We start from the raw sequence: 23,271 nt of genomic DNA, 5'->3' as shown, positions 1-23,271 counted from the left end.
TATATATATTTATGACATGCCAGGCATTTAAAAAGTACTTTACATCTATTTACATTAATTTCATCCTTCTAATAACTCTGTGATATCCTTATTGTTAAACCCCCTTTGTTACCAACAAAGAAATCAAGAGGTTAGACAGCTTGTTCCTGTCAGTCAGCTGGTAGGTGTCAGAACCAGGGATCAAAGTCAAATGGTCTGGCTCCAGAGCTTGTGTTCATGACCATATGCTACCATGCCTCTCCAAGGACTGGCAAAGCTGAGTGATTTACTCAAATTTGAAAAGAGAGCTAGAACTGGAAGATTTTAAGGCGAGAAAACAGAAGCAGAGAGAGAAAGGGTTGGAACGAGGAACGTAGAGGAAGGTTAACACAGTAAGGGAAAAAATATGAATTCTAACATTTCTGCCATTGCTGCAGACTTCATCACAACTCTGTCACAGGCACTCCTCATAGCATCCTCATTTTATACAGGAAGAAACTACAGGGCCCCAGACAGGCGAAGTAACTCACCTAAAGTTACTTGGTTGGGAGGTGGTAGAAAGAAATGTGAACCCAGGTGGCCTGGCTCCAAGCCTGTGCTTTAAATCAGCACACTGACTGTCACATTTGTGGGAAATTGTGGGGGGCCCACGGGGTTTCTGTATGGCTGGCCCTGCTTCTGTACACGAGGTGCTGGGAGATACGCGGCACCCCTGCTGTTTGCTTGAGTCCTGAGACCTGCAGTGTTAACTCTGGGAAGGCAGGGATTATGGCTTGTTAACTGGTGACTCTCCAGAGCCAAGCACGCAGCCAGGTATAGGGTACATGTTTCCTGAAGGAGGCAATGGGTGGATGGACGGATGGTTGGATGGATGGAAAGCCACCTGAAGACTAGAACATTTATGTCCACTCCGAGGGCTTGTGTTCATGCAGCATCCTTCCTCACACTTACTTGACTGCCCCAGGATAGCCACATCTCTTTTCTTCGTTCCGTCATGGAGGGGCTTGCATTGCATTTTTTCCTGAGTGATCCAACCATGATTCCCTCGAGTCCCCTTAGGCTTATTTGTTCTGGCAACAGTGTCTGCGAACATTACCTGAGGCCAACCATATACCTAGTAGAGGAGAAAGCCATGTGAATGCCTTCTTCCCATGGGAAAATGTTTAAATGTTATGAGAGGTAATGTTTAAGTTGGGCCGTTAAGTGAAAATTCCCAGAAGGGGAGGGGTAAAGACATTCCAAGCAAAAGAAAGGACTTGACCAAAGCTATGGGGATGTGAAAGAGCCAGGATGTCAAAGGACGAGCTAGCAGTTCTGGGTGACTGGGGCAAATGCCATAGGAGAGGAGCTGAAGCTGAGGCTGCGGAAGCATGTGGGGGCCATAATTATTTCACGGGATCATCTGCTGGGGGGTCCAGTAGAGCCCTTGGTAGGAGCCCGGGGCCCAACGGAGGACGGCTCCAGGGCTGTTTCTCACGGACAAGCCCTCTCTCTCCAGGCAGGAAGAATCCACCAAGTACTTCAACTTTTCAACTTCTGAAGAGAAGAGCAAGAAAGAAGCTGAGCATCGTTATCGCGTGAGAAGCCAGGGAGCATCCATATCTTCCCTGCCAGGGTGCTGCTAATGTTGGGGGCTGGTGGGAGAGGGAAAGAGAAGCTGAGGGCTAGATCCAGGAAGGAAGTAGGATTTGGGATGCTCCCGGGACCACACTAATGTTCTGTCTCAATTTTCTGCAGGTGAATAACCTGAGTCAGCGAGATGTGGCCATCAGCGTTAATTTCTGGGTTCCTGTCCTGCTGAACGGTGTGGCTGTGTGGGAGGGGGCTGCGGTGGCGCCTTCACAGGTGTCTGCTTGCCTTTCGTAACTCTCCAGAGTCGGATCGTACAGTGCCTCACACCCTCTTACCAGTGAAATGTTGACCATTCTGTGGCTATTTCTCTCTCACTAGAGTCTCCTGTGTGTGTCAGAGAGGGAACCTCCCCAGCATCCTGACTTCTTGACCCAGATTCCAGGGAGTCTTGTACTGGTGAGAAAGACCCTGGCTTCCCATTGCAGGACCAGCTGCCTATTGGGGGATATAGGGAAATGCACCTGCTAGCTTGGAGATCTACATATACGTCCTATAACTGCTCATCTATTCCCCACCCCAAACCCGATAGACTTTGTTTCTTCCTGTGGTTCTTGCCTCAGTGAAGACCCTCCTCAACTTCATTCCTCTCCGGTCCCTAGAACTGCTCCATCGCTGACTGCATGAGGTTCCGCTGTGACCTCCCCTCCTTTGGCATCCAGGAGGAACTGGACTTCATCCTGAAGGGCAACCTCAGTTTTGGCTGGGTCAGCCAGGTGTGTGGGCCCAACAGCAGAGTCCCTCCCCCGGATTTGGGTGGGACCAGATGTGTCTGTGCCCATCCTCAAGCCAGGAGACTTCTCCAACTCTGAGCCTCTTCCTAGACCTATACCCCACGTTCTGTCTCTGTATTGCAGACACTGCAGAAGAAGGTACTAGTAATGACTGTGGCTGAAATCACGTTCAACAGATCCGTGTACTCCCAGCTTCCAGGGCAGGAGGCATTCCTGAGAACTCAGGTAGCGACTCTGTGGTAGGAGTGGCCAGGCTGGTAAGAGGGCCCCTAATGCTAAATCTGGGGTGCTGTGTGGGAGGCTCAGAAGCCTGGAGGGAGGAAGGATGAAGGTCCACCAGCAGGAGAGTTGTCTCTAAGCCCATGACTGTTTCTGTATCTCACCCCTGGAGCAAAGGAAGGATGGGAAGCACTTAAAGGTCGGGCAACCTGGGAAGAGTCTGGAACAGCAAGGAGTCTGATTCTTTGTCATTCACAAATCAGACAGCGATGGTGCTTGAAGCTTATGAGGTCTATGATCCTGTTCCCCTCATTGCGGGAAGCTCTGTGGGAGGACTGCTGCTGTTAGCTCTCATCACAGCCGTCCTGTACAAGGTGAGTGTTTTCATCCCACTCTCCACACCACCAGCATCTAACCCAAGGCCTTCCAGGGACAGGGTGGTATAGCGGGAAGGACTCAGCCAATGGAATCAGCCAGGCCCCTGTGTACATTTTGGCTCTACACGACTCACTCTTTAATGTCAGGCAAGTTGCTCCACTTCTCTGAGCTTGTCTCCTCACTTTTGAGATGATAACAACGCCTGTATTACAGAGTAGCTGAAGTGAGACAGAAATGAAGTAGGGTGTGTGTAGGCCTGCCTATGAGTTTATGCTTTTCTCCTGTGGCTTTCATGCATAACTGCTGTGTTCGCACTTCGTAGGTAATACATGATAGCTGTTGTTCACATAAGCTTTCTGGCAACACAAATACGAGTCAGCTTATTTCCCTTCTCTTCTTGTCTCTCAGCTCCTTCCTACTCCCAGCTTTCTTCCCTGCCCTCTTACCCAGCTCTTCTGATTTACTTCCCTTCACAGCTTGGCTTCTTCAAACGTCAGTACAAAACAATGCTGGATAAGAAAGCTGAAGACACTGCCACATTCAGTGGGGAGGATGTCAGCTGTGAGGCCCCGGATTTGCCTTTGTCCTAATAATCCACTTTTCTGTTTGTCTCTACCCCCACGGACTGGTCTTGCCTTTGCCTACAAATCTACTTCCATGGGGAAAATGTCTGTATAGATCTCGACTGGTCTGAACAACGTATCAGGGGCTAAGCCAACTTCTCAAGGCATCGGAAGGTTTTTATGTTTTAACATATTTGTCAGTTCTTCGGTAATGACTCACTTTTGACAGACGCAAACACGCAGCCAGCATGAATTTTCATACATATGAAGAATTGCCTCATTAAATGAGGATGTTTATAACACATTCTTCTTGTATGAAAGAGCTCTAATTCAGGAACCTGAGTCCTGTTCTAGGAAGAGCTGGGGGAACCTGCTTGTGGGCCCAGAAAACATTCTCTCGCTTTTTCAGGTGACTGAGGTCTGAGAGAATCTTTTCTTAATGGTGCTATAAGTAGTATCAGGGGAGAAGCTCAGGAAGAACTCTGTGTGTTGTTCATGGAGTTCAGCACAGGCTTCAAGCTCCTCGAATGAGCAGACTGTCCCAGGAGGGGAATGAAATGCCCTGAACTTGTTTGAAACAATATCTCCCTTGAATGAGGTCCCCAATGACTGGGAGAGCCAGGCTTTCAAAAAGGAGCATCTGATGTCCCAAAGCAATACAGAAGACTGATTAAGGGTGGGCAGAGAGAATGGCTGACTTATTCCAAATCCAAAATTAGGGAAGGAAGCCGCACACATAGGGCTGGAGGTCCTCTGTTTGAAATCAAGGTTGTCTCCAGAAAGCCAGAATTCACAGATATGTCAGTGTGTGTCAGGCAAAAAGTGGTCGCAGCCCTGAGTTCACAGAGGGCCTCCAAGGAGAGGCCCCATTTAAGTCATTTAATCTCCGAGAATCTCAATTCCTCCTCTAGAGAAGGGGAACCAGAATTATATCTTGCTCCCAGAGTTACTGTGAGGATTCGGTGTTATGTGAAAGACCTTGACAGCCCAGAGCCCTAATTATTAATAGGTAAGAGAAAAGAAGGGGGGGTGGGGATCTCCCACCTAGCCATCAAGGACATTCCCCTCGAGCACGTCCCAAATCATGGCCTTGGGAAGAGCAAGGGGAGCACAGACCGCACTGTGTGCCTGCGGCAGCAGAGCCCCTCGGACACCCCCCACCCCACCCCCGCCATCCCCAGGGAGCCTGCGGACACACAGCTTCCACACCTTTATTGTGCCTGGTGGCCTATGCCTCAGCCTCAGGGACGCTCATAGCCGGTGGGCAGAGGGTTGACACGGGGATTGTGGAAAAGAGTGTGGTTGCCGTCTCCCCAGGAGTAGGGCTGTGAAGAGAGGGGGAGCAGATCGTCAGGGCCATTGGGGCACCCTTCGCCCCCCTGACCCTCGCTCCAGCCCTGGGGGCAGAGGCCTCAGGCCAGCATACCTTGGTGCGGATTCGGAGGTGGTGGTAGGGGATAAACTTGGGGCGCTCGTGGTGGCCCGAGTGGAGCCAGGAGTTGAGGGTGCAGAGGGCCACGCTCGGCAGTGCCAGCATGAAGGTCAGGAGGCGCCAGGTTCTGGCTGCAGGGGGGAAGCAGAGATGAGACAGAAGTGGGGAGGCCAGGGCCTCTGAAGGTCAGAGCGGAAGGGGTGGCCAGTGGGGGTGTCGTCGGACCCTGGAAGGCCACAGAGGCGGGAGAGGGGTACAGGTAGACAAGCCACAGGGTCAGGTCCCGGCCCCACTCACCTCCTGCCCCTCCGTGCTCTCCCTTCGCCGCACTCGCCAAGCCCCGACTCAAGGGTCTCAGAGGCAGGGCCATCGCGGTGGGTGAGAGAAGCAGGAAGCAGTACACTGTCCCCTCGCTCTCCTTCACCGAGGCCTAGATCCTCCTCCCCTCTTTTCGGGCCAATCACCTGTTGAGTCTGTAACATGGGTGGCTATTTTTAGGGGTTTTCTATATTTAAAATGAGGCCTTCCTGGCATGAGGTCCTTCTCTCCAGACAGCTGCTATTTGGTACCTCTTATTTTGGTAAGGGACGCTTAAAAAAAACCAATATGCCATTCTTTTTATAGTTGCAGGGAACTAGCTCCTTCAATACTCTATTCTGGGGGCTGGCACGCAGTAGGTCTTTAATAACTATTTGTAGAAGGAATTAAGTGTTCTTTTGAATCTCAGTTTTTTCATCTGTACAATGTATAATAATTTATACCTTAAATGAAATTTATGAAATGTAGGTAAAGTAACACAGGAATATGCCAGCTTAGTGTCTGGCATGAAACAGTAGCTCAGTATATGTATTCGTCACCATTCTTTGCAAAGAACAGAACTCACTCTAATTGGTTTTTAAATGATAAGCCGTTGAAAATCTTTGGTGGCTCACAGTGTCTCTGGTATGGCCAGAGAGGCCATTAATCTGTGCCACCAGAAACCAGCTGTTCTATGGGCCAGCTGCCATGAGATCCTACCCCAGTTTGCACTGCTGGACTCTGGATGCCGAAAACTTCACCCACGGTGCTCTGGAAAGCCAGATTCTTCTACCCTAACATCCTCTGGAAGGTGGATTCTTCACTAAGCTTGCATCCTTGAGTTGACGTGCACCCCAGTCGACGATAGCTAGGTCATTGCCTATGCCCGAGCTTCAAGAAAGGCTGGTAAATTGAGTTCTGCCTTATACCTTAAGGAGGCAGGAATTCTATCTTGGAAAAAAAATCCCCAAATAGAAGAAGAGTTCAAAAGATACTGGGGAGCCACAGACTTGACAAGTGTCTACCGCTAAGCATATTATTTCAGTCTGAAAAATCTGATTACTTGGAGGAAAAAGAAGCAAGGCTGGGGAGACCGGCAGAAGCCCTGTATCGCAGCAGGTCAGTAGAAAGCTAGACGATAGTGCAGGGCTAATTTCTGCCTGGTTCACTGTTCTGTCCTCAGCACCAGCACAGAACCTGGCATGAAGCAGTTGTTCTAAAAATATGTTTTACTGACTGTTTCAACCATGTTACGATAGTTAACCCTCTATAAATGCCTTTGCAGAACTATAATCCAACAGGATGCCTCAGCTTTGATCAGGACTGATGTACCTAATATGAATTTAATATATAAAAGAAAAACGAAATTTTTGTACTTAATCTGAATATATGAAAGAAAAATATCAAAGGAAGGGGCTCCAGAGCTGTTCCTCCTGTTGGTTTGAAACTGAACACTAGCTTCTACTTAACTTTCTGAGGCTTTTTTTTTTTTAAGTAACCTTGTTGAACAGTCAAATGTTATATAGTGCTTCTAAATTATTCCAGAGCCCTCACGGCGCTTTAATGGAATTCTTCCTATGACTGCTATTTCCCGGTTGGAGTTTGGACTTGCTGCTGAGAAAATGGGCCTTATTGCAGTTCAGGTTACTTGGCATCTCCCTCCACACACAGTCCCCTCAGCTTATGATTACGGCTTTTGGAAAAAGCAAATAACCAAGGGTGTTTGTACTTGAAAACATTGTAGGCTCCTCCCTCCAGAGTTTTGCTGGTCATTGCCAAACCATTGCCTGGGCATTCCCATCCCTTTGTCTCATCTTGGAACTTTCCATGAAGAATTTTTCTTGCTGGTACTTTGTGAATGCCCAGAGAGACGCTGCCCTCCTCTGCTACTGTTGTCCCCATGGGTGCACCTGTCCAGTACTCAGCCTTCTGTTTAGGTAGTCTGCACTTTCCTAGCTGACCTGTGTGGAGAAGCTCCTTCACTCTTTGTACCCACCATTAGTTATTCCTTAAGGTCTCTCTCATGCAATCAAGTAATTGGGCTGCTTCCAAAGCTTCTAGTTTCTAGAGGTTTAGGTTTTTCTTTGCCTTAGGCAGGGGGGATCACAAACTTTCCAGTTGTTAAGTAAACCCCAGTGGGCAGCATCCCAGCCCCTTTTCAGACATGCCGCAGCTGTTGGTGGTGAAGGGTGTGGAGTGACAATTCCATGTCAGTTTCCCTTGCCTTTCCTGGGATTCTACATACCGTGACCATATTGTCCAAAGCAAAGATCAATCCAACTTCTGATCTATTAAACACAAATTTTGTTTATGGGGAGGCCTAAGACAGGACATCTGAAATTAGAATTGTCCCAGAAAGGGAGGATACAGGGTATGAGTTAGTGGAGATGAAATGTGAAGGGATTTAGAGATAAGACAGAATCAGGGTGGAGCTCACTAGTGAGATAATGACAATAGGATGATAGGGTCCACAAAGGGGCTATTATAATAGCTCCCTCCGCCCTTGGAGCAGGTGAAACTTGTTATGGTGACCATCTATTGTTTTGTGTCTCTGCCCAACATATGCCTTCTGGTAATAACACCCTGGGTTTTCTTTATAAATTCACCACCCCCTTCTCATTTTCGTTCTTAGTTCTGGTGGGGTTGACTCCGTCCTCCAGCTTTAAGAGGGGCCACGTGATCCAGGCTTAGACAAACCAGAACATTCTGTCCTCCTAACCATAGTAATTGGTTTGGGAGGGATACGTGTCCATGAGTCTCAATTTGGGGACTGACTTCTTGGACTACCGAGATGTAGTAGTACTTCAACTGACCCTGGGGTTGCTAGAGCTTCAGGCTGGAACCTTAGATTGAAGCCAATCCTAATGCCATTTTTCAGAGCAGACCTGAAAGGGATAGATCTAGCCTTGTTCATAATATTTGAACCCCTGGATCAAGATGTACCAGAATCGAGAAAGATCTGTACCCTTAGACCTTTCAGTTGCATAAAATGACAAAAAGATGGGGTTGTAAGTCTTCATTAATTGCTAAACATTTTCTGTGAAACTACATCCTATCTCTAAACGTTTACCAATGAATTTTTAATTTCTGTACTCTGGTCTGTTTTCTTGAAATTTTTTGCCTTCTTTTGTAGCTGAAACTTAATGGGCACTTGAAGTGAGTCCAGGGTTGGTTAAGATGAAATTAATTAAATAAAGTACACATTGAGATGTAGTCCAACTTGCTAAAAGTTTAATGGTTGAGTCTGTACTTTTATTTTCTTCTTGCATTTCATAATAATATAACATTATACGATAAAAATAAATCTATAACTGTGACCGGATGTCTCTGAAATCTGTAGCTAATGCTGGGAACACTGAGGTTTTTAGCTGAGCCAGGCACTCTTGTGCTCAGGCGGTCTCGTGACTCCTATAACTCGAGCCTAGACTGAAGTTATACCACAGGCCAAGAGCTTGAAGTTGTCATTCCCATGAGATCTTCATCTCACATCTTCTGTGTTGAGTTCACGAGGCCAGGGGGTAAAGAGATCCTATAATAGGGACTTATTAATCTCAGATATTTTCTAAACTCGTATTTTGCCATCAAAAGTGCTGATTATTGAAGATATACTTGAAGGCCTTTCTGCACTATCACTGATGCTGCTAAAAATTTGATGAGATCATCCTGTCAATTTTTAGTAAGCTCATTATTACAGATGTGTGGATGAAATGGCCTGGACCCGGGGGCGCCTGGGTAGCGCAGTCATTAAAGCGTCTACCTTCGGCTCAGGGCGTGATCCCGGTGTACTGGGATTGAGTCCCACATCAGGCTCTTCCGCTATGAGCCTGCTTCTTCCTCTCCCACTCCCCCTGCTGTGTTCCCTCTCTCGCTGGCTGTCTCTCTATCACATAAAATAAATAAAATCTTAAAAAAAAAAAGAAAAAGAAAAGAAAAAAAGAAATGGCCTGGACCCAAGTAAACAGTGTTGTTTTCAGTTGCTTTTCTCTGGTATCACCATAAAAATAACCATGGAATGACTGAATGGCAGACTCAGGGACTAGGAAGACATAGATTGGGTGTGATCACTTCGGTTAACTTTCCAAATGTGTCTATGCTGTGGCTTGAGAGGACAAGAAGAGTAAAAGAAACCCAGGTTTTAGATAAAAAACTTGAGCAACTGGAAGTGGTTCCTTGATTTAATTCATATTTATTGAGTAGCTACTATGAGTCAGGCACTGTGCCTGAGCCTCTGCTCTCATGGAGCTCAGTCTACTAGAGGAGACAGCGTGTGACCATTCATGACGGTTCACTATGCCAGTGCCGGAGTTACCATACCAAGGATGGTATGAGAGTTTGGGAAAGCTTTCAGTGGAGCTGGGGCTCCTATGATAAGTAGGACAAGTTTAGGCGACAGAAAAGGGGGGAGGGCATTCTAGGTAGTTGGAAGTAGAACAAGTGCAAGAGGTGTGAATGTCATGGCCAGTAAAGCTGGGGAGGAAGGGCAATGCCACGTGAGAAGCCCCGCAGGGTGTGCTGAAGCATCTGAACTCTATTTTGTAGGCCACTCTGGGGCGCAGGGTGGCAGGAATGAATGCTTTTAAGCAGAGTAATGACATCAGATTTAGTATTGGAGTTCGGGGTGTAAGTGAGGACTTGAACTGGTGGGTTATATGGATGATGAAACAGGGTGCAGAGATTGGAGGCAGGGGAGGCTGATTGGGGTCTTTTGTGATAAGCCAGGGAAACAAGAGTTTGCACTTAAGGAGGCAGCACTGCAACTGAGAGGAGGGGACAAAGTTGAGAAAATCTTCTGAAGCAGAACAAATAGGCTGTGGTGCCTGGTGGGACCTGAGCTGTGAGAGAAAGAGGAATCAAGACTGGGGCTTAGACACTGGATGAGTGATGCTCTTAAGGACATCTCTGCAGTTTGAATTCTCACAGGGTAACTGCACATTTTCCCCCCACTTTTAATAGCACATGGTTGGGAAAACCAACAATAATTTTTTAAAAGCACAAGAGAAATAATGTATTAATCGCTGATATTAAGACATCACTTAATATCATCCTTGCCTATACTGAGAATATACTCATATTTCAGTTAACATACATTTGCTTACCATCTCCCTAAATCCTTCTGTAAACTGTGAAGTTGAGAGACAGGAGAGGAATTCAGGAAAAACAAAACAAAGCAGGGCTGAGCTGAGCTGAGCAAAGCAAAACCCTTCAGCATTTCAGAGGAAGACAGACAACAGAAAAAGACTTTCATTAGGTAGTGTGGCTAGAGGAGAGGAAATGCATCACTGATCTACAGGTCTACCTGCCAGGCTATCAAAGGGCTCAGCTAGGGCCACATCACATGGGTTCATCTGGCGAGGTTAGACCTCTGGCTGACGGCTTTCCCACACTGGAGACACTGGTACTGCAAACGGCCATTCCCCTGAGTGCATTTGCTGGGTGGCTGATCAGGTGGACACGCTGACTGGACCCACAGCCACACTCCACACCCAAGTGTGGCTTTTCCGCTAAATGGATCTTTCTCTGCTGGATCAGAGAGGAGCTCTGGGTGATGCGCTTCCCACACTCAGAGCAGACATAAGGCTGCTCACCTGTATGGAGAAGCTTGCCACTGGCTGGGAAATTGTTCCCACGCTCAGAACAGGTAAACTTGGCAGCCATTGCCGCTTCTGGTTCATCATGGAGGGTGAACTTGGAGTCCGGACTCTGCAGGAGTCCCTGAGGCAGAGGAAGAGCTGGGGAAGGGGTGAGTGGAGGAGGAAGGAGGGAGGGCTGATAAATACTGGGGAGAGAAAATGGAGGCATCAGGGAGGTCAAAGGATGGTGTGAGGGGAGGAGTCTGGGAAAGATGGACATGATTAGAAGCTGGGGACTGAACGGGGTGGAAGCATCAATCACTGGTGGAGGGGCAAGATGAAGACAAGGAGGTTGTTGTAGGGACATAAAGGACCTGGGGCTTCCGCTCAGCTCTAGCAGAGGGAGGACTAGGGGGCTCGTGCCCTGAGGTGGTACCTGGGGCTTGTGATAAGCCACATGGTGTTTGAGGCTGGCTCAGAGGCTGAAGCTCCCCCATACTCCCCACAGCTGTAAGGCTTCTCCCCTGTATGTGGGTGAATGTGCTGGGTGAGGTAGGTCTTCTGACTAAAGCTGTCACCACAGTCAAAGCAGCAGAAGGGCTGCTTACCTGGGTAGCATATCAGCTTCCACCCATCCCCCAAAGCCTTCTTGTGCTGGGACCAGATGTAGGCTTCAGCGCAGTACGCACTCTTTGGTGAGCCAGCAGCAGAGAGCTGACTGTAAAGCCCTTGCCATACTCCCCACAGCTATATATCCACCAGAGTGGATTCCCTGGTGCTTAATGAGATGGAGCTCCCACAGAAGGTCTTGCTACACTGGGGATAGTGACAGGGCCTCTCACTAGTGCGGGTCTTTCTGTGCTGGATGAGGGATGCACTCTGAGAAAACCCCTTCTCACGGGCCCTGTTCTTGTAGGACTTAGCTCTCGGGTAACTCTGTTGGTGCTGGAGTAGGTTGGAACTTTGGCTGAAATGTCTTCTACAGTCAGGATGGAGGTAAGACTTTTCACCAGCATGACTTCAGAGATGATGGGTCCGAGAGGATCTCTGCCAGAAGCCCTTGCTGTGACTGTGACTGTGGTCAGTGCAGATACAGGGTCTCTCACTAGGCGCAGGTTTCCAGCGAGCTCACAGTCTAGGAGTGGCATCCAGCTCCCCATCCTCAAGGGCTTGTCCTGAGATTTTTCTAATTTAAAATTCTGGACAATGGGATATAAAGGTGTTTCTTGAGACTCTGAGTCCAGAAGTAGATGACACTATTCTTGGGTATATCCCTTGATGTTCTCCATTACTGAGCTTGTCCTCATTCTTGTTCCCAGTTCCTGTGGAAGAAATTGGAGGTTTCAGATTCCTGCACAGAAATGCTCCCCAGAGAGGGAGAGTAAAGCACAGAGGATAGTTTTGCTATAAAATTGCAAAGGAGACTTTGCTTTCAGAATCATATGCCTATCAACAGGTGAAGGAATAAACAAATTGTGGGATACCCGTATAATGGAATTCTCAGCAACAAGAAGGAACTACTGTTGTATGCAACTAATAGATGAATATCAAATTATGTTAGACCAGAGAAGCCAGACCCAAAAGTACATATTGTATGACTCTATTTATACGAAATTCTACAATAGGCAAAACTAATGTATAGGAGCATAAAGCAGACCAATAGTTGTCTGGAAATAAGTGGGGTAGGGAGAGGCTGACTGGAAAGGGGCATGAAGTAGGGGTGATAGAAATGTTCTGGTTGGGCGCCTGGGTAGCGCAGTCGTTGGGCGTCTGCCTTCGGCTCAGGGCGTGATCCCGGTGTTCCGAGATCGAGTCCCACATCGGGCTCCTCCGCTGGGAGCCTGCTTCTTCCTCTCCCACTCCCCTGCTGTGTTCCTTCTCTCGCTGGCTGTCTCTCTGTCAAATAAATAAATAAAATCTTTAAAAAAAAAAAAAAGAAAAAAAAAAAAAGAAATGTTCTGGTTATATTAGTGTATACATTTATCAAAGACCAGACTACATTTAAAATGGGTGCATTTTATTATCTGTAACTTCAATAAAGCTGTCAGTCCAAATATGCTAAGATGTTTCTTGAGGTCTGGAGGGTGGACAGGAGTATCAGTGCTGATTGGCCAATTTTTAAAAGATTTTACTACATTATAAATAACAGTTTAAGTAGCTAGCATGTATAGAATGCTTACTACATGCCAGGTGCTGTTCTAAGAGTTTCCACACATAGATTAAGCCTCCCAACAACTCTCTAACATGGGGACTATTACCCCGTTTTGCAGATGAAGAAACCCACACTGAGAAGTCTTACTCTTGCCAAAGGCCATCCATTAAGTAAGTGGCAGAACCAGGACCCAAATGATCTGGCTGGAGAGAGCATTCTCCTGATTTCTATGCTACAATGTCTCTCCCTGGGACAATTTTGAAAAAGAAATCCCCTTTTCTCCATAATGCTGACCTTCTCTAAGAAAAATGTGTTCACGTTTGCAAGTTTCTTCAGGCTTTGCCCAAATGCCTACATATTTAAATACTCTATAATCATAGTTAAGTTACTGTGAGCAAGAGGAAGGTACTCCAAGCAAAAGATGAATCTAATTCTGCTTCCCAAAAAGTAGATTCTTTTTTTACTTATGAACGTTCATTCACATTTTCATAATGATCATATTTTAACACTATCTATTTTTTTATTTTTAGATTTATTTATTTGAGAGTGAGGGAGAGAGAGAACACTAGAATACGGGAAGGGGCAGAGGGAGAGGCAGAGAAATCCCCAAGCAGACTTCACACCGAGCATGGAGCCTGACACGGGGCTTGATCCCAGGACCCTGAGATTATGACTTGAGCTGAAATCAAGAGCTGGTGAGCCACACAGGTGCCCCTTACTGCGAGCTATTTAAGTTAAATTCGTTTGTTTTTTTCATTTCCTTTATTATTGAACTATATCATTATCATAGATAATGCTCTAATCGTTTTCATGCCATGCACAGAGCTTATTTTTTCCCTGTTGAATTTCTTGCGAGGAATCATCCCCAGGAGTGCAGCTGCTGCCCCATATCAGAAAGGGCCTCCGGTCTCCATAAGGCAGAAGCACTTCTAATTCTATGGATGGATGCAGTTCAATTTGCCAGTGCCTGTCACTGGGCCAGCCACAATGACCCCAGCCTATTCATGGTTTCAAGAGTTCTGGAAAGACTACAGCAGTTCTGGTGACTCTCTTCTGGGAGTCAGCTAGGATATGTTAGTGCGATCAGCCCTTATAACAATTAAGAAAGCCACAGCCTGCCAAAAACTTCCATGTGGGTAGCCACCAGAGTCCGTCATTCTTTCTGTGACTGTCGCAACTGTCTCCTCTTACATTCCCTGTCACTAATCTAGCCCAGGCTTTCTTTACCTCTTCCGGAAATTGCTGTATGTTTCCTAGTTGGCATTTTTGGCTTGTTTCGCCCTACTTCCGGTTACCTTACACAAAACTGTCAGGCATGTTTCTTAATACAGGGCAGTGCTTCCTGATTTCGCAGGGGACACGTGGAAAATGTGAACAATTTGTGCAGCATACTAGGAGAAAGGGTCGACGAGGCTCCCAGCTGGAGGTGCCTGGCCCAGTGCTTCTGGCCGCCCCAGGCCCCACCCACCCGTCCTCAAGGTTAAAGCAGTGGCTCCCGACCCTGGCTGTACATTAAAATTATGCCGTTTCTAGAAATTCTTTTGCCCAGGCTGCACTCAGGTGCAATAACATAGTATACAGCCAAAACTCAGAACCTTTGAACTACAGGGATATCTGTTTATCCTCAGGAACCTCTACAGGTTACCTTTCTTTCACTGTAGCCTTTCCTTTTCAGGAAGGGGTCCAGGGTATTAATAAACTAAGGTCAAGGCCCTGAACTTAGCTGTGTGGAGCTCTCGATAGCTGGACTCGACGCCACATGATAATAAAATTTAACCTTACCAAACTGTCCAAGGCTAAATGAGTGTCTCCAGGCTGGGGATAGACAGACTTTCGGTCACGGTGGTGTAGGGTAACATTCTGAGAAAGCTGTACCTGAGGGCCTGGGTGTTTACACCTGCGCGCACGTTTTCGCGGAGCTGAGGGGACAGTTAAAGGCAGAATTCCCTGGAGACCTTGGGAAGAGCAGGAGGTCTGGATTCTAAGGCCAAGAGGGCCTGTGGTGCGGCAAGTGTTGAAGGAATGGTTGGAAGATGAGTTAGCTAATGGAATGAGCAGACTCCAGGAAGAGAATGGGAGGCACAACGCTGAAAAGGGCAGCGAAGATGCTCGTGCCGCCCCCTCCAGCCCTGATAATACCGACGTGCTTGCGGGGGTTCAAGGAGCGACCTATGGAAGAAGGTGCTCGGCGGAAGCGTATGCTCGGAAATGCCCCCTGCTCCAGGTAAGAGGTAGCGGGCTCGGGTTCCTGTCCTTTGCTAGCTCTTACCTAGTGAGATCCTGCGCCCGCATGTCTCCTGCATGACACCTGGGGGTGCAGCCAAGCGGGGCTGATCACCCCCACTCTCCGGACACGATATCCCAACTCCCGCGGCGTAGCCATGGAACCCTGCTCCGCGAGGGCCGTCCTCCGAGGGAACTCTGCAGCACGGAGGTAGCGTCCTTGGAGCCAGGCGCCCCACTCCGGAACGAGAGGCCGCTGAGGCTCCCGGGAAATGTAGTCGCCCGCAAGGGGCCTCGGAAACTGGAAAAGCATGGACCCTGCCGCTGAGCCACTCCTGGGGGAGTCCCCCCAGCCGTCGAGACCTGGATGCCGAGGATCGCGGGCATCCTTACCCAGCCTCGGCCAGGGGCGTTTCGTTCCGGCCCGCCCTACTTGCTTCTCACTTCCCGAAAAACTGCCCCCACCCCTCCCCTGGCATTCCCAAGAATGGAGCGGAACGGCCTGGGCAATGACCACACCACAAAGAGCCGCGCAGGAACCGCCATTCCAGTCCCCAAGTAGAATGCGAGAGGAAAGGGCTTGGGGCGAACTGTCCTCAAGCGAGAGGCGTCAGAACGCGGCTTACGCCGGTCTGGTTGCTGTGCTTGGGGATCACCCGGGCAACTCAGCCCGACGCTTTGAGTCACGCGCATGCGCATGGTCCCTTGGTCCCGGGGCATGCGCCTCACCTGGGAATGGAAGGAGGGAACAACCTGCAGGAGACAGGACGACCGCGCCCCCTAGTGACAGAAAGCAGTGGTGACGACCCGGCTGGAAAGCTTGGGAGAAGGTTTAGGATGGGGAAGTTTTGAAGAGAGATGCTGGGTTGCAGGGCTGGGATTAGGGGGAGGAGAGTGAGGCTCTGGCTTCTGGCACAGAATTCAAGGGGGTGCCCAAGAATTTAGTAATCACGATAAAAACAACCTTTGAATGCACTATCTCAAAAAATCAAAATTAATACAAAAAATCCACCATAAGCAACATACCAAAATTTTACATGAAGACAAAATTCAACCTTATACTTTCACAGCCTTGCCTCACTTATCTTTTCCTAATCATGGTCTTGGTTCCAAACAAACTTTATTTACAAAAACCGTTGGCGGCACAGGCTGTAGTTTTCCGATCTAAAAAAAAATTCAAGTATTAATCTTGATTGCCAAGTATCTTCGTGTCCCCTTACGTTTTACACTAGAAGGTAGTGCCTCACTCATCTTACCCTGGTACCAACTCTGGCAAATTCCCTCAGTTTTGGAGGACGTGGAAGTGGACGACACCTGGAAAAGACCCTCATTATGGTCTGAGTTCTGCCGCCAGCTGCCTGAGTGACCCTGGGCCCGTCATGCCCTTCCCCTTCCTCGCAGTTGCTCCTTGGAGAATTAGGGAGAGTCCAACTGCATTACTGAAGAGAGTCCTCGTAGTGCTGAACAGCAGTGATTCTCACAGGATGGAACGAAAGAAAGTTCACTAGAAACTCATATACCTGTCATATGACCACAGAGTGGTCCTAGAAGTATTGTTCCTAATACCCCCAAATTGAAAACAATCAATGATCACCAGCAGTTAAATGGATATATAAATTAATGGTACTTCAATGGAGTAACAATGGAATACCATAGAACAACAAAAATGGGTGACTACAACCGTATGCACAACCTTAAAAACACTGTAGCACAGAGGAAACAAGACATACAGTCCAATTCCATTTCCATAAGGCTCAAAATCAGGCAAAATCACAGTATATTGTTTAGAAATCCATGTATATATTATATATATTTATAAACGTATATATAAATTTCATATATATAAATAATATATAAATATATGTAAATTTCATATGCATATGAAATTATCATCACAAATGTCAGGATAGTGCTTATAGGCCTAGAAGAGAGGAAGAAGGTGTGAAATGGTGTTCTGGAGGACAGCATTCCTGGCACTGGGTAATGGTTACAAGGATAGTGCCTTTTAATTATTCTTTAAAATGCACTCTTAGGTGGGGCACCTGGCTGGCTCAGTCTGAAGAGCATAGGACTCTAGATCTTGGAGTCATGAGTTTGAACCCCACGTTGCATGCAGAGATCACATAAACAAACAAACAAATAAATAAATAAAAATAAACTAAAAAATGATCACATAGGTTTTATGTACTTTCCTGTGTATAGAACATTTTTTAAATGCTTGCAAAGATAAGTAAGTATCTAGAGCAATGCCTGGCATGTGGTAGGTGCTTAATAAGTATTTGTAAAATTGGTGAAATAGTGCAGTGCTGTAGCAGACCCTTAGTCACACAGTAAGTGGCAGAATTAGGACGGCCCTGAGGTTGTTGCTTGAAAGCCTGGGTCAGATGCTTGGTGACAATGAAAATCTCAGAGCAGTGGGATTTTACTGCACTAAACAGGAAAAGCAAGTAAGTGTTCTCAAGTCTGTACTAGAGATGCCTGAAGGCTGATGGCCAAATAAGGTCCTGCCAGGTCTCGGGAATCCTCCAAGTGGGGAAGAGGGGAATTACCAAACGTCTTGTCTTCCAAGCGCATGATCCTGAAATTCCAATCCAACTACTTGACATGGTTACGGGAAATGTCACACTATCTAAATCTAACATCTGGGGTCTTGGTGCGATTCCTTCCTCCACCATCAGTGCTTTCTTCACCTTTTCCACACTTTGTATTATAATGACCACTCTCCCTGCCTAGTCCTCTTGGGTGGATAACCCATGAGCGGACATGGGAAATGAGCCGAAGGCCGAGGAAGGACTGAGATTGATGCTCTCACTAGGTTTCACAGTCCTCCTGTTCGGAACTGTTTCCTGACCACCTCTCAGTTGTACCAAGTCCTGGGGATGCTCAAAAATCAGTTCCCTCTTTGGAGTTTACATGAAGTTAACTTTTTCAAAATGCAAACCCCTGGAAAGCTTACCCAGTAAGTTAATTAATAAGACAATAATCTCTTATCGGCTATTTGCTCTTATCAGAAGGTCCACATTTCTTTTAAAAAATATTTATTTATTTATTTATTTATTTATTTATTTATTTGAGAGAGACAGAGAGAGAAGAGCATGAGTTGGGGGAGGGGCAGAGGGAAAGGGAGGGAGAGAATCCTAGGCAGACTCCCTGCTGAGTGTGGAGCCAGCAGTAACCAGGGCTCATTTTCACGACCCTGAGATCATGACCTGAGCCGAAGCCAAAAGTCAGACACTCAACCGACTGAGCCACCCATGAGCCCCAGAAGGTCCCCATTTCTAAGGAAGTTGCTGCCGTCGGATAATAACAACAGAGAAACTAAGGGGTGTCAGCTACACTATCTGCTAGTTGAGAAAGAGGAGAAGAAGCAAGCCTGGAGGGAGATATTGGGAGCTGAGAGGGTGTGTATAGACCTTGGAGTGGGAGTAGGGGTGGCATGGTCTGTTCAGATTGTCTGTTTCTTCCTGTTTCAGGAAGGTCTTGGTAGTTTATAAGTTTGCAGGAATGCATCCATTTCTTCCAGTTTGCTTAATTTGTTGGCATATAGTTGCTGGTAACAATTTCTAACAATTGTTTCTATTTCCTTGGTGTTAGTCGTGATCTCTCCCCTTTCATTTATGATTTTATTAATTTGGGTCCTTTCCCTTTTCTTTTGGATAAGTGTGGCCAGAGGTTTATCAATCTTATTAATTCTTTCAAAGAACCAGCTTCTAATTTCATTGATCTGTTCTACTGTTTTTCTGGATTCTATTTCATTGATTTCTGCTCTAATCTTTATTATTTCTCTTCTCTGGCTTCATTTAGTCTTTATTTGCTGTTCTTTCTCAGGTCCTTTTGTTGTAAGGTTAGCTTGTGCATTTGGGATTTTTCTACTGTTTTGAGAGAGGCTTGGTTGGCTATGTACATCCTCTTAGGACCGCTTTTGCAGTATCCCATAGGTTTTGGACTGATGTGTTTTCATTCTCGTTAGTTTCAATGAATTGTTTAAGTTCTTCTTTAATTTCCTGGTTGACCCATTCATTCTTTAGCAGGATGCTCTTTAATTTCCAGGTGTGGAGTTCCTTCCAATTTTCTTCTTGTAATTGAGTTTCAGTTTCACAGCATTGTGCACATTTACATATGCAGGGGATAATCTCAAGTTTTTGGTATCGGTTGAGACCTGATTTGGGACCCAGTATGTGGTCTATTCTGGAGAAAGTTCCATGTGCACTCGAGAACAATGAATATCCTGTTGTTTTAGGATGGAATGTTCTGTATGTATCTGTGAAGTCCATCCAGTCCAATGTGTCGTTCAAAGCTCTGGTTTCTTTGTTGTTCTTCTGCTTAGATGACCTGTCCTTTGCTGTGAGGAGTGTTGACGTCTTCTACTATTAATGTATTATTATCAGTATATTTACATATTTTGGTTATTAATTGGTTTATATAATTGGCCTCTCCCATGTGGGGGGTGTAGATATTTACAATTGTTAGATCTTCTTGTTGGATAGACTTTAAATAATAATGTCCCTCTACATCTTTTACTACAGTCTTTGGTTTAAAATCTAATTTGTCTGATATCAGGATTGCTACCCCAGCTTTCTTTTGAGGTCCATTGGCATGGTAAATTGTTCTCCATCCCCTCAGTTTCAATCTGGAGGTGTTTTTAGGTTCAAAATGAGTCTCTTGTAGACAGCATATGGATGGGTCCTGCTTTTTTATCCGATCTGAAACCCTGCGTCTTTTGATGGGAGTATTCAGTGCATTTACGTTCAGAGTAGCTATTGAAAGATATGAATTTAGTGCCATTGTATTGCCTGTAAAGTCTCTGTTTCTGTAGATTTTCTGTTTCTTTCTGAAACACAAGAATAAAATTTAAAAATTTAAAAAAGGAGGGGGGCGCCTGGGTGGCACAGTCATTAAGCGTCTGCCTTCGGCTCAGGGCGTGATCCCGGTGTTATGGGATCGAGCCCCACATCAGGCTCTTCCACTATGAGCCTGCTTCTTCCTCTCCCACTCCCCCTGCTTGTGTTCCCTCTCTCGCTGGCTGTCTCTATCTCTGTCGAATAAATAAATAAAATCTTTAAAAAAAAATTTTAAAAAGGAGGGGGAGCGAAGGGGGGCTATAAACTCTCAGTGTGGACAAAGCAGGGTGTTTCAGTTGTTCCTGGGTGTATTTTGGTCTGTGTGTTAGAGGACACTACGTCCCAAAATTACAAGGAAAGTAAAACTTGTATATACAAAAAGGTAAAACCGAACAGAGTGAAAAAGGGCTAAAATAAAGAATATATTTATTTAAAAAGTAGGTGTGTAAAAATACAGTTTAAAAAAGCGACTACGAAAAATAAGTTGCTATAATAGACATCTAGTTGAAACGAGGAGCAGGTAAAAAGGAAAATACAACAAAGAAAAAGCATAAGAAAAGGGAAAAAAAAAGAAAAGAAAAGGAGAATTATATCTAAAAAATAAACAAGTCGTGAGGCCACACCTGGAACTCAATATACAATTTTCCCCTGGCGTTGGGATTTTACAGTCTTATAGGATCCAAAGGACTGTCATCCACCTGTTCTTCCAGCCTGTCCTCTGGGGGCGGGGCCTGCAGCGCGGTGTCTCAGGTAACCCTGCCTGGGAGGGGGATGGGCTCAGTGGAAACCAGTCATCTGTGTGGCTTTTGTTCCCTGGGGACTTTCCACTCTTCTTCAGAGGATCAGAGCAAAAATGGCCATGCCCAAACCTCTGGCCCAGAGCCGAAAAATATCAGTCTGCCCTCTTTAATAAACCCTCCGGGACCAACAGTCTCCACTTCTGCGTGTCCTGCTGAAAACCGCAGCCTCCAGGGCTGGGCGCCCAAAGCAACTTTCAGAGGTAGTCCCAGGGGCCCAGGAGCGCCTCTGCCCTTTGTGATTCCGAATCCGTGAGCAGCTGCAGACTCACATACACACCCGAAGCTCGGGAATCAGGTCTGGGTTCCACTCTAAAATCCTTTCCAGGCCGCTATCGCTTTGTGAGTTTTTGCCCGGTCCCTTGCACAGGTTCCAGATTTTTTCAGGCTGTTCAAGGAAAGAGCAGTTATTGACCTTCCCGGCTCACAGTTCATGGAGATGGGAGCTGAGAGTCCCTTCCTGGGCTTGCTGACCATAACCTGCTCGGGCCGTCTACCATTTCAGGAATCCCCTTTTGCTCTGTGGTCCCTCATAACCTGAGACCACCATGCCCTACCTAGAATTCTGCCTTTTCATTTCCGGAGCCCCCTTCAGGGAGCGGTGTCTGTTCCTAGAGCAGATTTCTCAGGGTTCTGATTTTGTGCTCCCACATTGTATCACTTTCTAGAAGCCAGCTTCTGGAGGCTTCCTCCCCCTTCTGTTTATCTTCCGGTATCTCCCGGCAGATTCATGACTCCACATGTCTTACCTTGCAAAAAGCAGTCACTTTCCTGCTTGGAGAGATCCAGATATATATTCTTTTTTTTTTTTTTAATTTATTCGACAGAGATAGAGACAGCCAGCGAGAGAGAGAACACAAGCAGGGGGAGTGGGAGAGGAAGAAGCAGGCTCCTAGCGTAGGAGCCTGATGTGGGGCTCGATCCCATAACGCCGGGATCACGCCCTGAGCCAAAGGCAGACGCTCAACCGCTGTGCCACCCAGGCGCCCCCTTTTTTGTTTTTTAATTGAGGTAAAATGGTTAAAATTCACATAACATAAAATGAACCGTTGTAAAGTGAACAATTCAGTGGCAATTAGTGCATCCGCAATGCGGAGCAACCCCCACCTCTATACAGATCCAGAACATTCACGTCCCTCCTGTGCCCCGTAAGCAGTTACTCCCCAGTCCCTGCTGCTCCAGCCCCCGGCAACCACCAATCTGTTTCTATGACTTTACTTGTTCTGGATATTTCCTATGAATTAAATCGTATAATATGTGACTTTGTGTATCTGGCTTCTTTCGCTTAGCATACTGTTTTTGAGACCCACTCATTCCATTTTATGACTGAACAATATTACACAATTTGTTATCCATTCACCTACTGGTGAACATTTCGGTTGTTTCCACTTTTTGGCTCTTGTGAGGAGTGTTACTATGAACATTCCTGTACAGGTGTTTGTTGGAGTACCTGTTTTCAAGTCTTTGGGGTTTATACCCAGGAGTGGAATTACTGGATCACATGGTAATTCCACGTTTGCACCATTTTACAGAGCCACCAGCGATCAGAACGTCTCCAGTCTCTCCACATCCTGCCGACACTTGTTATTCTCCATTTTGGTTCTTATCGTGGCCTCCTCATGGGTGTGAAGTGGCATCTCATCGTGGTTTTGATCTGCGTTTCCCTAATGACCAATGAGAGTGAACATCTTTGCAGGTGTTATTGGCCATACGTATATCCTCTTTGCAGAACTATCTTTCTTTTTCCTTTTTTTTTTTTTTTTAACATCGCAGGCTGATTTTGTGGATGTTCAAAATGGTTTGATAGATACCGGCTAAATTCAGGGGACCCGTTGAAACGGGGTCCCCGACTCCTTTGCCATCTTGCCTCCTCCCCCTTATTTCACCATTTTACCTCTTTATATTCCCTAGCATTATACTAATGTTGGGAGATATCATCACTGAGACCCTGAATGTGCTGGATACTTTACATACATTATCTCATTATCCACAGTAGGCATTATCTTACCCATTCTACAGGTAAGTTAGCCTACATTATGCATGAGAGTGTCAGGGCAATACTACGATAGGTATTTTAGCTGTGAGTTAGTTGACTCCAAAACTTGGCTAGGCTAGACTTCTAAGGATGGCTCTGTCAACACTACCAAACTGACTCACGAGAGGGGCTTCTGCGGCCGCCATGAAAATGAGGAGCCAGGAGGCTGCACTTGGAACCTCTGAGTTGAAAAACCACACAACTCTAGCCAAGGTCACTTGTGTATAGTTGCACAGGTGTTACATAAGCTAGAGGAGACTTGGATCATAGCTGCAAATCAGGGATTAGGAGGCTGCTTCATTGCCTCCAACCTGCCCCTTTACAACCAGAAGGCTGGAGTTTGGATACCTCAATACAACTACAGAAGACCTCCATGTCTTCTCTACCTTACTAGTCATCAGAATATGGCCAATAGCGTAAGA

The 23,271-nt window shown here is 46.5% G+C and overlaps 2 protein-coding genes and 1 long non-coding RNA gene across 4 annotated transcripts in view; 1 reads left to right on the top strand and 2 right to left on the bottom strand.

The window, feature by feature from the left end:
- Positions 1-8,548, top strand: part of ITGAD (integrin subunit alpha D) — a 36,214-nt gene extending 27,666 nt beyond the window's left edge. For both annotated transcript variants that reach the window (XM_045786084.2, XM_087868545.1), the window contains 7 exons: positions 1,478-1,556; positions 1,717-1,824; positions 1,930-2,007; positions 2,211-2,324; positions 2,466-2,567; positions 2,825-2,935; positions 3,416-8,548. In XM_045786084.2, coding sequence (XP_045642040.2) covers positions 1,478-1,556; positions 1,717-1,824; positions 1,930-2,007; positions 2,211-2,324; positions 2,466-2,567; positions 2,825-2,935; positions 3,416-3,529 — 706 coding nt within the window. In that variant the 3' untranslated portion in view covers positions 3,530-8,548. The remainder of the gene's footprint in view (positions 1-1,477; positions 1,557-1,716; positions 1,825-1,929; positions 2,008-2,210; positions 2,325-2,465; positions 2,568-2,824; positions 2,936-3,415) is intronic.
- On the bottom strand, positions 4,700-5,372 carry COX6A2 (cytochrome c oxidase subunit 6A2). Its single transcript, XM_045786085.2, has 3 exons — positions 5,232-5,372; positions 4,929-5,065; positions 4,700-4,827 (listed from the first exon to the last, which is right to left on the bottom strand). The coding sequence occupies exons 1-3, from the start codon at positions 5,302-5,304 to the stop codon at positions 4,744-4,746; spliced, it is 294 nt and encodes a 97-aa protein (XP_045642041.1). The 5' UTR covers positions 5,305-5,372; the 3' UTR covers positions 4,700-4,743.
- LOC123784686 (uncharacterized) lies at positions 8,446-15,874 on the bottom strand. Its single transcript, XR_015727034.1, has 2 exons — positions 15,223-15,874; positions 8,446-12,697 (listed from the first exon to the last, which is right to left on the bottom strand). It is a non-coding gene; the product is annotated as an uncharacterized LOC123784686 (long non-coding RNA).
- Between the last annotated feature and the right edge of the window lie 7,397 nt (positions 15,875-23,271).

The sequence above is a fragment of the Ursus americanus genome, chromosome 2 (assembly GCF_024610735.1).
Source record: "Ursus americanus isolate L20-20 chromosome 2, mUrsAme1.1.p, whole genome shotgun sequence".
NCBI lineage: Eukaryota > Metazoa > Chordata > Mammalia > Carnivora > Ursidae > Ursus > Ursus americanus.
The sequence above is the reverse complement of the archived record's forward strand: the minus strand, read 5'-3'. Positions and strand labels throughout refer to the sequence as shown.

Excerpts from the sequence above, each read along its gene's own strand:
- COX6A2 (XM_045786085.2), bottom strand. The coding sequence starts at position 5,304 with ATGGCCCTGCCTCTGAGACCCTTGAGTCGGGGCTTGGCGAGTGCGGCG. Across the intron at positions 5,066-5,231 it reads AGAGCACGGAGGGGCAGGAG|CCAGAACCTGGCGCCTCCTG; the intron begins GTGAGTGGGGCC and ends TCCCCCCTGCAG. Across the intron at positions 4,828-4,928 it reads ACCTCCGAATCCGCACCAAG|CCCTACTCCTGGGGAGACGG; the intron begins GTATGCTGGCCT and ends CTCTCTTCACAG.